This window comes from Triturus cristatus, chromosome 10 (assembly GCF_964204655.1).
Source record: "Triturus cristatus chromosome 10, aTriCri1.1, whole genome shotgun sequence".
NCBI lineage: Eukaryota > Metazoa > Chordata > Amphibia > Caudata > Salamandridae > Triturus > Triturus cristatus.
Window position 1 is genome coordinate 555,588,044 of NC_140593.1, and position 13,819 is coordinate 555,601,862.

At 45.1% G+C, this 13,819-nt stretch overlaps 1 protein-coding gene across 5 annotated transcripts in view; it reads left to right on the top strand.

Moving 5' to 3' along the window:
* LOC146789716 (tetratricopeptide repeat protein 21B-like) overlaps positions 1-13,819 on the top strand; it is a 514,157-nt gene that overhangs the window by 303,438 nt on the left and 196,900 nt on the right. For all 5 annotated transcript variants that reach the window (XR_014970145.1, XM_085632051.1, XM_085632050.1 and 2 more), the window contains one exon: positions 12,189-12,339. Coding sequence is in view for 4 of the 5 variants with exons in the window: in XM_085632051.1 (XP_085488177.1) it covers positions 12,189-12,339 (151 nt within the window). In the remaining variant the exon portion in view is untranslated. The remainder of the gene's footprint in view (positions 1-12,188; positions 12,340-13,819) is intronic.

The following is a 13,819-nucleotide window of genomic DNA, read 5'->3' on the forward strand; positions in this document are numbered from 1 at the left end:
CATGACGAGTCCAGCTCGTCATGGGCACTGAAGGGGTTAAAAAGAACAGATGATGGATGGAATGCTGGAATCAAACATTCACCTCCAGTCACAGATTTGGGTTAAAATCCATCGTAGTACACTGAAACCGCTCCCAGGATGCTTTTTTCTGTTCCAGGTAAGTCCCGGCTTGGCAGTTCGGACTGGACTGTTTCCATCAGGAGCAGGGTCGAGACTGATTTGCATTTGGCTGGGTCTAAAATGGGGTGGCATGGTGAGCAAAATAACTATGGCTTTAACCCAAATCTCTTGACTGGGGATGAATATTTGATTTGTTCCGCATTCCATCCATCATTTCTATGTAATTTTCATTCTCACCCTAAGTGCACTGGAACTGCCCAGACTTGGGTCCCGGGCTCACTGAGCCACTGGATTCATGCTAGCCTGGCTGATCAAGGGTGATATCCCGAAACTGGTCCCAGGATGCTAGTTTATGGTCAAGAGAGGACCTGGCTTGGCAGTTGAGGCTTGACTGCTCCCATGAGGAGCAGGGTCAAGATCGATTTACATATGGCTGGGCCTAAACTGGAGTGGCATGGAGAGCAAAAGAATGATGGATGTAACCCAGATCTTTTGACTGGGGGGGGTGAATGTTTGATTTGTTTCGCATTCTGTAAATCATTTGTGTGCTTTTTGATCTGTTAATCTTGCCTTGGAGCATGATAAAAACTATTTTCCGTGCAGAAAAAAAAAGTTGTAAAGTACAATTGCACTGTAAAACATTTTCACGTGCATAAATGTACGCTGTGTGTATTTATACATGCAGAAATGCATTCAGATATGTGTAAATGGAAATTCATTAAGCTTTTCTAGGAGTAATCCTGCGACTGTTTTGACTACTCAGGCATACTCGTGCAAACCGTTGCAAATTTCAAAAATGCCATAAATGCTTTGGCAAAACACACAAGATGATGGATGGAAAGTTGCACATTGGCAAAACATTCACCCCTAGTCACAGATCTGGGTTTAATCCTTCGTTATTTTGCTCACCACGCCACCCCAGTTCAGACATGGCCATATGCAAATCAGTCTTGACCCTGTGCCTCATGGGAACAGTCCAGATCGAACTGCCAAGCCATGACTTCCCTGGACCGGAATCAAGCATCCTAGGACCAGTTTCGGGATTTCACCCCTCTTCAGCCAGGATAGCTTGACTCCAGTGGCGTAGTGAGCACGGGACCCACGTCTGGGCATACCCTTCCCACATAGGGCGAACAGCGAAACACGATCTCTGTACTGGGGTGAATGTATGACATTGTTCTGCATTCTGTCCATCAGCTGTTATTTTTAGGTCTCGCCTGACCCAGCGCATGCGCTGGTCTGGCGAGACTTATTGAGAGGGCTCCAAAAAGTGCTACCAGGCCAGCCTAGAGCTACAGTGAATGTGCGCGGGCGCGCTCGCCGCGCTTTACCGCAATTACTTTCACTTTCGTGGCCACACGGCCGCTTTGCATAGCCAGTAGGTCTCGCTTTTGGGACCTTATAAGTATTTAGTTATGCAACTGTTGCATGGCTAAACACTTATAAGGTCCCAAAGGCGAGACCTATTGGCTATGCCAAGGCTTGTTGCATTTGTCACCCTGAGTGGGACGGGTATGCTCAGACGGGAGTCCTGTGCTCTCCTTGCCACTGGAATCATGCTATTCTGGCAGAAGAGGGGTAAAACCCCGAAACCGGTCCTAGGATGCTTGTTTCCAGTCCAAGGAGGACCTGGCCTGGCAGTTCAGGCTGGACTGTTCCCATTGGGCACAGGGTCAAGACTGATTTGCATATGGCTGGCTCCAAACTGGAATGGCATGGTGAGCAAAAAAACAATGGATTTAGGCCCAGATCTCTGTACTGGGGTGAATTGTTCTGCATTCTGTCTATCAATAGTTCATTTTGCATAAATGCTTTGGCAACCGTCCCTTCAGATCAGATTTCCTCATCAACCCGCAAAGGTTAAATAACTTGAGGAGGGCTGAATATGCACTTCAAACTGGACATGACTTATTAGATAGTCCTATCGTCTTCCCGTATCTGTTTTAAATATAGCTGTAGTTTCCTGATTGATTATCAGTTATTTGTTGACTCTTAAATAGAGGTTTGATATTCCTATCCAGCTAATCCGAAAAAGTAATTATCTCTAAAATACAATTCCCAAAGAACAGAACTTTTAGGCATCAACGGTTGTTAAAGATTGTGGCTCGCCCTCTCTAAGAACTATAGAAAGTTCCAATTGGAAGGTCAGTCACATGATCATGTACTTCCGGGACTGAATAAACCCATGCTGCTCCTCATAATAAACCTGGGGGACTAGTTTCTTTAGTCTTTTACAGCATATATTTTATAGTCTGGTGGATTGGCCTGTACCACCCTCACTGTCTTTAAACAGCGTATACAATGTAGGTGCTTTTGTTTCCAAGTTTTTTTAAAGTATCATTTCCTGACCATCTCATCCACTCACTCTTCCTTCCTTTAGAGATGCTATAGCTTCCTTAATGGCCTTCAAAAACTAGTCTTCCTGGCCAGATATTAACTGATGCAGCCCTTAAGGTTTTTAAGTTCAATCTTCTCTAGGCAGGCTCCTCAGTGATCCACACTCCCCTTTTCTTGCTCTCAACGTGAGGTCTGTATCAATCTCTAAAAGACTTTCATTTTTAAGTTTTACACGGAAAATTTCCTTTTGAATCTTTTACTCTCCCGATTTGATTACTTGTGTTGCCTGTGCAGGTTAGTAGTGCTACAGATTTACCATTTTTAGGTCTCACCTGATCCAGCGCATGCGCTGGTCTGGCGAGACTTATTGTGAGGGCTCAAAAAAGTGCTACCACTGTAGCATAGAGCTACAGTGCATGTGCGCGGGCGCGCGCGCCTCACTTTCGCAGCCGCACGGCCGCTTTGATGTTTGATCGCGATTGCGACCCCTTTCACGGCCGCATGGCCACTTTGATGTTCTCCGTGAGCCAGGTTTTTTTTGCCTGTTTATTACTCCTTTGTAGTAATGGTGGCACCTGTGCGCCGCCATTACTACAGAGCAGTAATAAACAGAAACAAGCATTGGCATAGCCAATAGGTCTCGCTTTTGGGACCTTATAAGTATTTAGTTATGCAACTGTTGCATGGCTAAACACTTATAAGGTCCCAAAAGCGAGCGCTATTGGCTATGCCAATGCTTGTTATTATTGTGGTTTGCGACTTTCATTCTGTGTGGTTTACTTAGACCTCTTGCCCAATAATCTATTCGATCTTTAATTCTCTTGTCTTGGGAAGACTTTGCTTCCACTCCGCCCCTCGACTACAGTGTACATCATCCACCAGCTCTTTTTCGAGGCTCTTAATTTCTGAGATCAGGTTTTCAGTCAGTCAGTCAAACAAGCTTTATTCGACATAATCATACCACCAAAAGGTTTGCAGATCTCTCATTTACAGGGCCACAATATACGTGCTTCAGTTTTGAGGAGTTATAAGCATCCATTATTGTTCAAAACTTTCTTTTGAACGACCACCTCATGGGGTGCTGCTTTTTTGTGATAAATCTGTGTGTGGTGCCCCTATGTAAAAGCGGGCCTGCCCTTTACAAGGTCAGTGTGCTAGTTGTTTCAGCACGCAGGGGATAAAATGAGCATGCTGGCACGACCACGCAGCGGGCGTGCCACAGGCAAGCCGTCTGTGCCAGTCAGTGCGAGAATGGGTCATGCGCCAGGTCCCCTGCCTGTTTTCCCTGCCAGATTACACTAGGGAACAGCTACTGGCCTACAATAAGTGGTGTAACTCCCCTATTCAGGTTGGGGAAAAGGGACTACCTCCCATTTCTGTGCAGTTCCTGCAACTTTTCATTAACGGTCAGGGAGACTACAAGCACTCCCACTATCACACCCGCTCTGTCCTCCCAAGAGGAATAATAATTCATTAGACTCAGTTACTGAAGTCACTAGAGCCACTTTTTCATTGGCCCCCTTGCTTAATCCCTCAAAAGGGGAAAATAACCCCCCACAAGCCTGTTGGGAACTCGCCAAATGTCAAATCGAATACAGATAATACGGAGGTCATGGAGTTTGGAAACTGGCCTCCTCTCTGGAACCAAATATGGTGGTCAGTAGAAGCAGGTCGCTGCCCTGACCAGTCGGTAAAATCTAGGAACTTGGGATTCATGTTCGATGACCAACTAAACTTTTCAGGTCAGATCAATCTCTTGGCATCCTTCTGCTTCTTTTTACTAAAAACCCTGCTCAAAATGTTGCCTTTAATTTATAAAGCACCTGAATCACCCCCGAAGGGGTATCTCCATGCTATGGAGGAGCTGCTGTAGGCCATGGACGTACAGGTTAAACAATGCAGTTTTAAGGAGCCTTCTGAATTGAAGGAGATCAGGGCATTGCCACAGATGGATAGGGAGTGGATTCCAGTAGAAAGGGGCTAGGTCAAAGAAAGCTTTCCCACCCAGTCACATATTTTGAAATGCGGTACAGGAAACAAAGTTTTAGTTCCTGAGTGGAGTGGCCTAGAAGGTGTGTAATAGTTGAATTTCCCTATAAGATAGCTGGGGCCTTTGCCGTTCAAGGTTATGTGCACAATACAACAAAATTTAAATTTGACTCGTTTGCGTACCGGGAGCCAATGAAGTTGCTGTAGGAGAGGAAGAGAGGCAGTTCAAGGGGGAGCGTTCAAGACGAGGCGAGCCGCAGTGTTTTAGACTACTTATAATCTGCTCAGCAAGGACTCATTAACTGAGATCAGAAGAGCATTACAGTCATCCAGGCGGCTCGGCACTAATGCCTGAATGAGAGTTTTCCGTGTAGACAATGGGAGGAAGGGGAAGACTCTCCGTAGCAGGCCAAGTACATGGCTGCAGGACCCTGCGGTGGTTGCAACATGCTCTTTCATGTTCAGTTCCTGGTCTAAGTGTATGCCAAGTTTCTTGACCACAGTCTTGGGCTCCGGAGGGCCGCATAGATCCTCCGGCCACCAATTTGGGGACCACAGCAGTGGTGCATTTCCAAACAGCATAAATCTCGTTACTCCCTGCGCTGAGCTGGAGGAAATTGTTCCTCATCCAGCTAGCTATGTCAATCATACCTTCCAAGAAGGCAGATTGGGCCTTGGGAGGGGATTTGTTAAATGAGAATAAAAGCTGAGTGTCATCAGTGTACGACATTGGTGTAAAGCCCAACTTCCTGAGTAAATCCGGTAGGGGAGCAACATTAATGTTAAATAAAGTGGGACTGAGACAGGAGTCCTGTGGCACTCCCTTAATCAGTCCCATGATTTTCGAGCGGAAGGGGCCTAGGTTAATAGTCTGAGTTCAGAGGGAGAGAAAGCTCGACATCCACTGAAAGGCTTGTCTTTGGATTCCAACCTCTTTAAGTCTCCTGAGCAGGATCTGACGAGACACCGTATCGAAGACGGCTGATAGATCAAGCAGTACAAGTAGTACTGCATGTCCGTTGTCCAGGGACTGCCTGATGTTGTTGGTAACAGCAATCAAAGCCGACTCTGTGCTGTGCCTAGGCCTAAATCCAGACTGAGATGGATCAAGGCATCCCGTGGATTCGACATGGTCAGATAGATGTTTGTTGATGTGTTTTTCCAATATCTTACTGATCATAAATCAGCTCAGTTTTCTGTGTAAAATGTATTGCTAATTTAATGGGGGTTGGGAGCACACTGCCTCACAGTCCCAGCACAGTTCACCTCTTTGCATCCTGGTAAATGCAGTACACGGTTCAAACTTACTTTACAATTAGCTGGAGTTTTTCACCAAAGTTGGTGCAGACATTGCTGTATATCACTAGAGATACACAGCACTGGCTGCACCAACCAGGGTGAAAAACGAAAGCCTTACACTAAAGAAAGTGTTATGATGCACTGCATTTATTATGATGCATCGGGGTGAACTGAGTGCTGGAGTGTGAAGCAGTGTGCACCCACCCCTCTCCTGTATTGCTAAGTTATCATAGAGTGCTTGTGAGGGGGCCGCCTCAATATTGCAAGCCTTCCAATTAGTGAAAGTTTTAAGAATTTGGTATAAGACTTTGGGGGCATTCCCTACCTGATTGAGCTGTAGCGGAATATGGGCTCTACCTGCCATTTTTATGTTTTTGTGATATTGGGTCAGAGCGGTCTTGTATCTCTCTTATCCTGTACATCATGGGAACGGCGCCAACGCCTTTCCAGAGTCTTGCACAGACGTTTTTCTGGCTGTAGGTCCGATGAGAACCACACTGCCTGGGGGTGTCCGGCTGAACTAGGGTATTGTTTCAGAGGGGCCAGATGAACAATGGCCGTTTTTATTGTAGAGTTGTAGCGAGCCAGGCATTCCTCAACATTATCTAACTCAAGGTTCCAAGATGCTGGAATTGTATCCTGAAAATGATCCGGGGTGATTTTGTGTCACTGTCTGCGAAGATTGTGGGGAGCCAAAGGTGGAGTGTCGTGAACCCTGGGGCCCTTGATTTGAAAGTAAATTAACGCATGGTCCTTCCATGTAAGTGGGCAGGGAATTTTACAGAAGATGTTGGGAGAGTTAGTAAGAATAAGATCTAATGTATGTCCTGCTGAATGTGTGGGGCCGTCGTTGATCTTACCAAGATCTAGAGTGGCTAAGCCTGATTTGTGGTACACTCACTATGTACGTTGAAATCTACCAGGAGTAGAACATTTTTAGTGGAGATGACATGAGGAGCTATTAATTCCATAAGTTGGAGCGAGAAATCCAAAAGTGGACCTGGAGGCCGGTATACAAGGGCACCTTTCCAACTATGTTGTGATAGCAGATCCTTTCTAAAGACTAAGATTTAAATTTTTCATTGCAGCGTTGCTCGAGCATAGCTACTTTAATGGAGTCTTTATGAATGATGGCTATACCTCCACCCACTTTGGACTGTCTATCCAGCCTTTGAGTGCGGTAGCCCTTCGGAGTGCCACTGCAATAGCGGGGGTGGAGCTTGGTTTAAGCCAGGTTTCCGTCAAGAATCCTATATCGGGGTTCTTTGAGGTGAGTAGGTCCCAAACATCTACTGCGTGCTTAGGCAAGGATCTAACATTGCTTAAGAAGCGGTTCCAGCTATGGACAGAACTGCTAATAGTATTTTCTGGAGAAGTTTGGGAGTAAATAACTGCATTAGGGGGGCGTTTCCCCTTACATGGGTCAGATATCCTAGGGCCTATGTGCTTATATTCCAGCTTCAGGCTTTGGAATTGGCAAGACCTACATGTTATTCCCCTGGATCTCAGGAAAACCGTAGTAGTCGCAATAATTCTTTCAAGAATTGACTACTGCAATGGGCATTTCTTGGGCATTGACAAGTGCCAATTAGTAAAACTTCAATCTTTACAGAACGCTGCAGCACGAGTGCTGCTCAACATTCCCAAATACCATCCTATTTCCAGCAGAATTAGGGAGCTTCATTGGCTTCCGGTTAAGCACTGCATCAAATTCAAGGCTCTATGCTTGGTGCATAAAGTATTGTATGGTGGAGGGTCATCGGATATGCAGAAACTCTTCTGATGGTACTGCCCACGGCACATCTTAGATCTGCCAACAAAGGACTAGTTTAGGTCCTCAAAATCCATAGGGCCAGATTTGGGGGGGGGGGGGGGGGGTTAGAAGTATTTCCTGTCAGATGGCTCAGCTCTGGAATGAATTGCCGGTCGCCACTAGGTTACAACCTATTAGACCCCTGTTTAGGAAAATGCTTAAGACCTGGCTATTCCCCTCATAGGGAAATGAAGCATTGCCCTCCATGAAACCGTACACGTTACATTCAGCGCCAAGACACCCCGGCATTCATGTGCTCTATAAAGGTTTTACTTACTTACTTTACTTAGTGTTTGTTAAACCTTAGCACAGTCAGACAACAACCCATTGTGTTTATTCCTGATTACTTACATCTGTGCTATACTAAGCAAAAAACGGTCTGTTTCAGAAAAATGACCATGGTAAGTATATTCCTGAAGAACTTAATGTTATAATCACCAAATATCCAATACATCAGACTCTCTAGACAAATTTCTCGATGCACATTTCCCATTTAGCTCCTAACGCTTATTGTCTATCCCTGTTTTTGTCCACCTGATGCTCAAGCATATCAAAATTCCCTCCCTATATTATGGTTTTAAAAGCTCCTCGGTACAGTCATCCTAGGACGATAACTATCTAGGCCAGCAGCTTTTATCCTGACCACGATAAGCTGTCTTTTATTTTATTCCTGATTTGGGCCACTCCTACACCTTTTAGTAACTTATTTAGCGACCATGAGCCACCAGGCCCAGTGATTGCAATTTGAGAGTAGTCTGGTTTCGCTTTTTTTTTTATCGTAGTCATAAATTGTTCCATCTTGCCAATAGCCACTTTCGATCTCTGTTGGTGACTTGTCATATCATATTAGCCTTTAAATTCCTTAAAGTCTGAAAGACTCAATTTAGTTTTGTTCCCATACCAGTTTAGGCATTTTATGTGCCAGTTTATAATTTTAACCTACCATAAGTCAGAAAGAACCTAACAAGAAAAAACTGAATGCAGAGGAAAAAAAGCAATCCTGTGGATGGAGATAATTTTGTTGATTTGCTTAAATTCTAAAACATGTTGCCAAAGCGAATCCGTCTGGCCTTGGCAAACTGCTACAATGGTTATTTTTGGTATTATATTTTATTGCAAGCTCATGTCACAAATATATAAATAGAAAAAAGGAAATGAGCAGTCACCTAAATGTGGCCTTCATATGCTTGAAATAAAAAATAAAAACATCCACTTATGTGGCTGTCTTACTAGTGATATTTTTTAAAACAGAAATAACCATTTCAGTTGTGTCTTCCATTTTATTATCTTGTGTCAACGAAACAACAATAAGTCATTGTAGGAGGCTGGCTTAGTATATGGTGCTCACTTATGTAAAGTGTAACACCATGCACTAATACAGACAGCCCTTATGGTGGTTTTAGTGGTCTTAGACAAACTTAGAAAGCTCTCTAAGTAGTAGCTGTGAAGAGCAGCCTTCAGACTTAGTCCAGAAGGAGTGTAAAGCAGCTTGTTTTATCAGTACTTAATCTTATGGTGTAGGTTAAGTGAAAAAGAACCACACAGTGTAGTTATAAAAATATGTATTTGTTATAAAAACTCACTAACAATCGTACCCGAGTTTATAACCACAATGCACACAATACTTGGATAATCGAACATGTAAGTAGCACAAAAACACAGTGGTCTCTAAGGGGAGACCAACCCATATACTAAAATAGTGGAATTCGAACCACGACTTAAGTCGAGACTGGACCCAGAAGATTAAGAAGAGCTGGGGACCCAAGGAACAACCCAAGGCAAGTACCCAGGAACCCAACAAAGGCCGTGTGCAGAGTGGAAACACTACCGCATGCTCAATACAAGTCAATGGGTGAGTTGCCGTTGCAGTTTTAAAGAAGGACTCTTCCCAGAAGACCCTGAAGAAACCCAGTGGAAGATGGAAGTTTTGAGAGGCACCCCACCCGTGGATACCCCAGAAATCAGGATACCTACACCAGGGAAGCCGGGTGCATAGGTGAGAGGTGACGTCGGAAACTGCTGTAGACCACAATGGAGGACTTCAGTGAAGATGCTACTCGCAAAGAAGGTGAAAGAGTCTGGTGGAACCTGAGGGTGGATTCAGTATGAGGTACCTGCAAGCAGAGGGGACAGACTCTATGCCCCTCAGTGACCAGGAGGCACGGAAGACGAATGTTCATCGCTGTCGGAGCTGCAGGTGAATTGGCGGTGCCCTTGAAGTTGCATCTGTGTGGATCAGACGACACAGTGGAAGAGTAGGAGCCATTCACAAGCTGTCCCACATCGAATGTCAAGAGCCAGATGGTCAGTGCCCGACAGGGGCACCAACAAGCCTTGGCAACGGCAACCAACGTAGTAGTCGAAGAAGGTGCAGTGTCAGTACCATCAAAGTGACTCACCACAAGCAGGTAAGTCAGAGCAGGCCCGAGCAAGCAGAGGAGCCCACTGGAGCCAAAGAAGACCCTTAAAAGGACCCACGGGTCCAAGGCACAGGAGTCGCATGAGGACCTTGAGCAGCTCACCAAAGGATGAAGGTCCGCTGTGCAGAGGATGCAGTGCAGGCAAATATCTTGGTTGCAGGAGATGTTTGAGGCTGGAGGTTCTTGGAGCCTGAAGATCTCTGGTGAAGAGAGTCAACAAGCCTTGGCAACGGCAAGTCGATGTGATGCACAGGGGTACTGCTCCAGCTGTTCCAACGAGGGATACTGGCTTCAAACATGCTATGAAAACAGTGCAGGCCTCGAGGGAGTTGCAGAACCACCACTTGTGTTGCTGAACCTTTCGTAGTCCGTAGAAGCTAAGGAACAGCAGACCGGTCAGCTTTGTTGCGGTGCAGTTGGATGCAGAGTAGTGACATCTTCACTTCAAGGGAGATTCCTTCAGGTGTCTTGGATGTGCACAGGCCTGTAGAAGAAACTGTATGGAGCACAGGCACAGATGACATAGAGCACTGGCTGGATGACGAGACCAGGGGCAGTAGGAGTCTTCCCAGGAGCAGTCTCAGTTCCCAAAGCGAAGTCCAAAGTGCCCAGACGGTTGAAGATGAAGTGGTTGCGGATCTGAATCTTGTCCCACAACAAATCTAAGGAACTATCCACAGGTAAGCCCTTAAGTTCCCTAAGGAAAGGGTTGGGATGATTCAGGGGACCCTCCCACAGGAGGAGCTAGGCAATGGGGAGGATACTTCCATGTCCTTTGTCCAGTGTCACGCCAGAGCAGGAGCCAATGGCTCCCTGAACTGGTTTCAACAGGAGTATGCAAGAAGGGCACCAAATGTGCTCTTCAACGCAGTCTAGTGGTGCTGGCAAGCGCCCCTACGCTGTCCCAATACAGTAAGTCCTGTCTGGGAGGTAGTCACACCTTCCCATGACAGGAAACGTATTGTCCTGCCTTCCCCTACTCGAGCTTGGCTCAGTAGGAGAGCAGAATCGGGTACCGGGAGCACTCAAAGCTTCCCGGAGGAGCTTTACAGTCCATGAAATCATGTGTTTGTGTATGATTCCATAATGTTTGATAACAAACACAACAGGGTTACAGCTAGTTTAGAGTTAGCCATCATGTAATGACGCATGGTCACTCTATAAATCGTAATGGCTGATGCACTTACAACCCGGGAGAATGGACTCTGTGGATTGTAGCAGTGTCCTGCTCATGCAGCGGCACCCTCACACTTATAAGCGAGCACTCTGCCTTCAGGATTGAAAGGCCTGCCGTAGGGGTGACTTCTAGGTTTTAAGTGCAGTGACCTCAGATATAAGGAATCTTATATTGGTCGTAAGTGGTGCTAGCACCAGCTTAGACAAGCTGCAATGGCAGGCCAGTAGTCACAATGTGAGTGGTCTCCCATGGCTGGCATAATACATGCTTCAGCCCATGGGGGACTCCTGGTGTACTTATGACCTGGGTACCTAAGTACCATATGCTAGGGACTTACAAGGGTACATAAGCAGGCAATCTGGGGTGTACCTAAGTACTCACCATGTCTAGGGAAGAAGCACAGAGATTGGGGTCCTGATTAGCAGGATCCCAGTCAGACTAATCAGAAAAATATAGCAACACAATGCAAGAAGTGGGGGTAACAATGCAGAAAGATCCTACCTTCCTACAGTCATACATAAGCAAGCGCTCAAATTGCAGGTAGCTACAATGTTACAATTTCACTAAATCAATCTTGAATGAGAGTTGTCTAAAGCAAGTAAAGGAAAACATGATAATCCTCGCTGACACCACAAATGTGATAGGTGTGATGCTGAGAGGGATAACAAAAGCTTGTGTAATTCAGAAGAAACAATTTTGTGATAATGAAGGAGAAAGCTGACCGTTAACAGCTGGCTGGGAGATTGCCAGGAACTGAGCATATTTTTATGAGATGTTTTCCTCATTTAAATGCTTATTGAGTCATTTAAATCGGTGCTGATGGAATCCACTTTCCTAATAAATGTTATTGCTATGAAAACAGATCAGATTCTTAACCAGAATGTGTACTACCTTTCTTAAGGATAACTCTCTCATTTACAAGTGTGCACAGTGATCATATGATGTCCTATGTTGCTTCTGAATGGTCAAGTTTTTTGTAGTGTGCTATCTGACCTTAGCGTCTGTGCTGTAATCTAATATATTGTTTTTATAGACAACTTCATAGTGCTGAGCAAGCTAATTGATCTGCTGAGAAGAAGTGGAAAACTTGACGAAGCCCCAACCTTTTTTGACTTGGCATTAGCCAAAGCGTCCCGAATTCCGATGGAGCCAGGATTTAACTACTGCAAAGGCCTTTGCTGCTGGTAAATTTCTTCAGATAATCTCATTGAAACGTAAAATTATATTTGCAATTGGTGACAGAAATGTAATAACCTATGTTTAAATTAAAAATCCTTTAAGAAATTAACTGAAAAATGTAATTTTTTGTGACATCATGAACAAGATGGGGTAGTATTGATGTCCCCTAATTCCTGTGTCGGCCTGAAATTTCATTTGTGAATTTGAATTTGGCAGCGTATAAAGTGTAAGAAACAGATTGTCTAAAACTAAAATTCTCTTTTAGAAGGTTTTATTTTGTGGAAACTGCAAAGCAAAATACTTCGCACCATGAGCTGAGACTCTACATTTACTTATGCTGTAGCGACACATTTTATGCAACTGTGCTGAATGCATTTGAAATGTGTACAGTGCATAAAATTACTTTGGATGGGAAACCATTCAAATACAGAACCTTTGCATTTGGCCTGGCTTGTGTAGTTGTTATGATGGAGCTATGAAATACTCAGCCAATCAATATTTGCAAGAATCTTCCAACTTGCCCTTCACTTTACTGGAATATCACTCAGTCATAATAGTCTTATCTGATGGATAATTCTAGTGCTTGTCACATTTAGTTCTAATACCTCACCCTAAGATCTTGTGATTCACCCCCTGTCATAGGTGCCACAAAAAAATACTTGGAAACGTGTTTATGGTGTTTAGACTCTGGGCCTGATTTAGATATTTGCGGATGGGTCAATCGTTGACAATGGGGACGGATATCTTGTCGGCCAAAATCGAAATCCGATGGGATATTATGGGATTCAACGGACGGGATATCCATCCCTGTTGTGATGGAGTAACCCGTCTGCCGATATCTAAACAGGGGCGTGACTCAGGCCCCTGCAGCCCCGCAGTGCGGGGGGCCACAACCTCCAGGGGGCCCCCTCAGCACCGCACTTCGGCTAGAGAGCTCCAGATTTAGTCTGGAGGGGGCCCCTCCACGTACCCTGCAGGGGGCCCCCTCAAGTTTCGTTACGCCTCTGTATCTAAATCAGGCTCTCTGTTCTGATTATTGATGCACCTGATGGCCATCAAAGAACAGGAGGCCAAAGTGTTTGTGAATAAGGTCTTCAAAGAATATGCTGATGGACTCCAATTATCCTTCTCATGAGTACCCAGGCAGGGAAGGATTTCCCCCAAATGACCTAAAAAAAAAAACAAGCATTGGCATAGCCAATAGGTCTCGCCTTTGGGACCTTATAAGTGTTTAGCCATGCAACACTTGATGTTGTTGCACCAAGGATATTGTGCTGGATAACTAATCACTTATAAGGTCCCAAAGGTGAGACCTATTGGCTATGTCAATGCTTGTTATACATGGTGCCCACTTTGAAATGGGATAAGTTACTGGTGTTTCTCCCTGCAGAGGTGTCGGGAACTTCCTTCCTGGTTGCCATAGTCCAAGTCTTTCTGGTGGCACAGTAAGCTAATGTGAAGTCAATTGTGTGTAAGCTGGCCCAC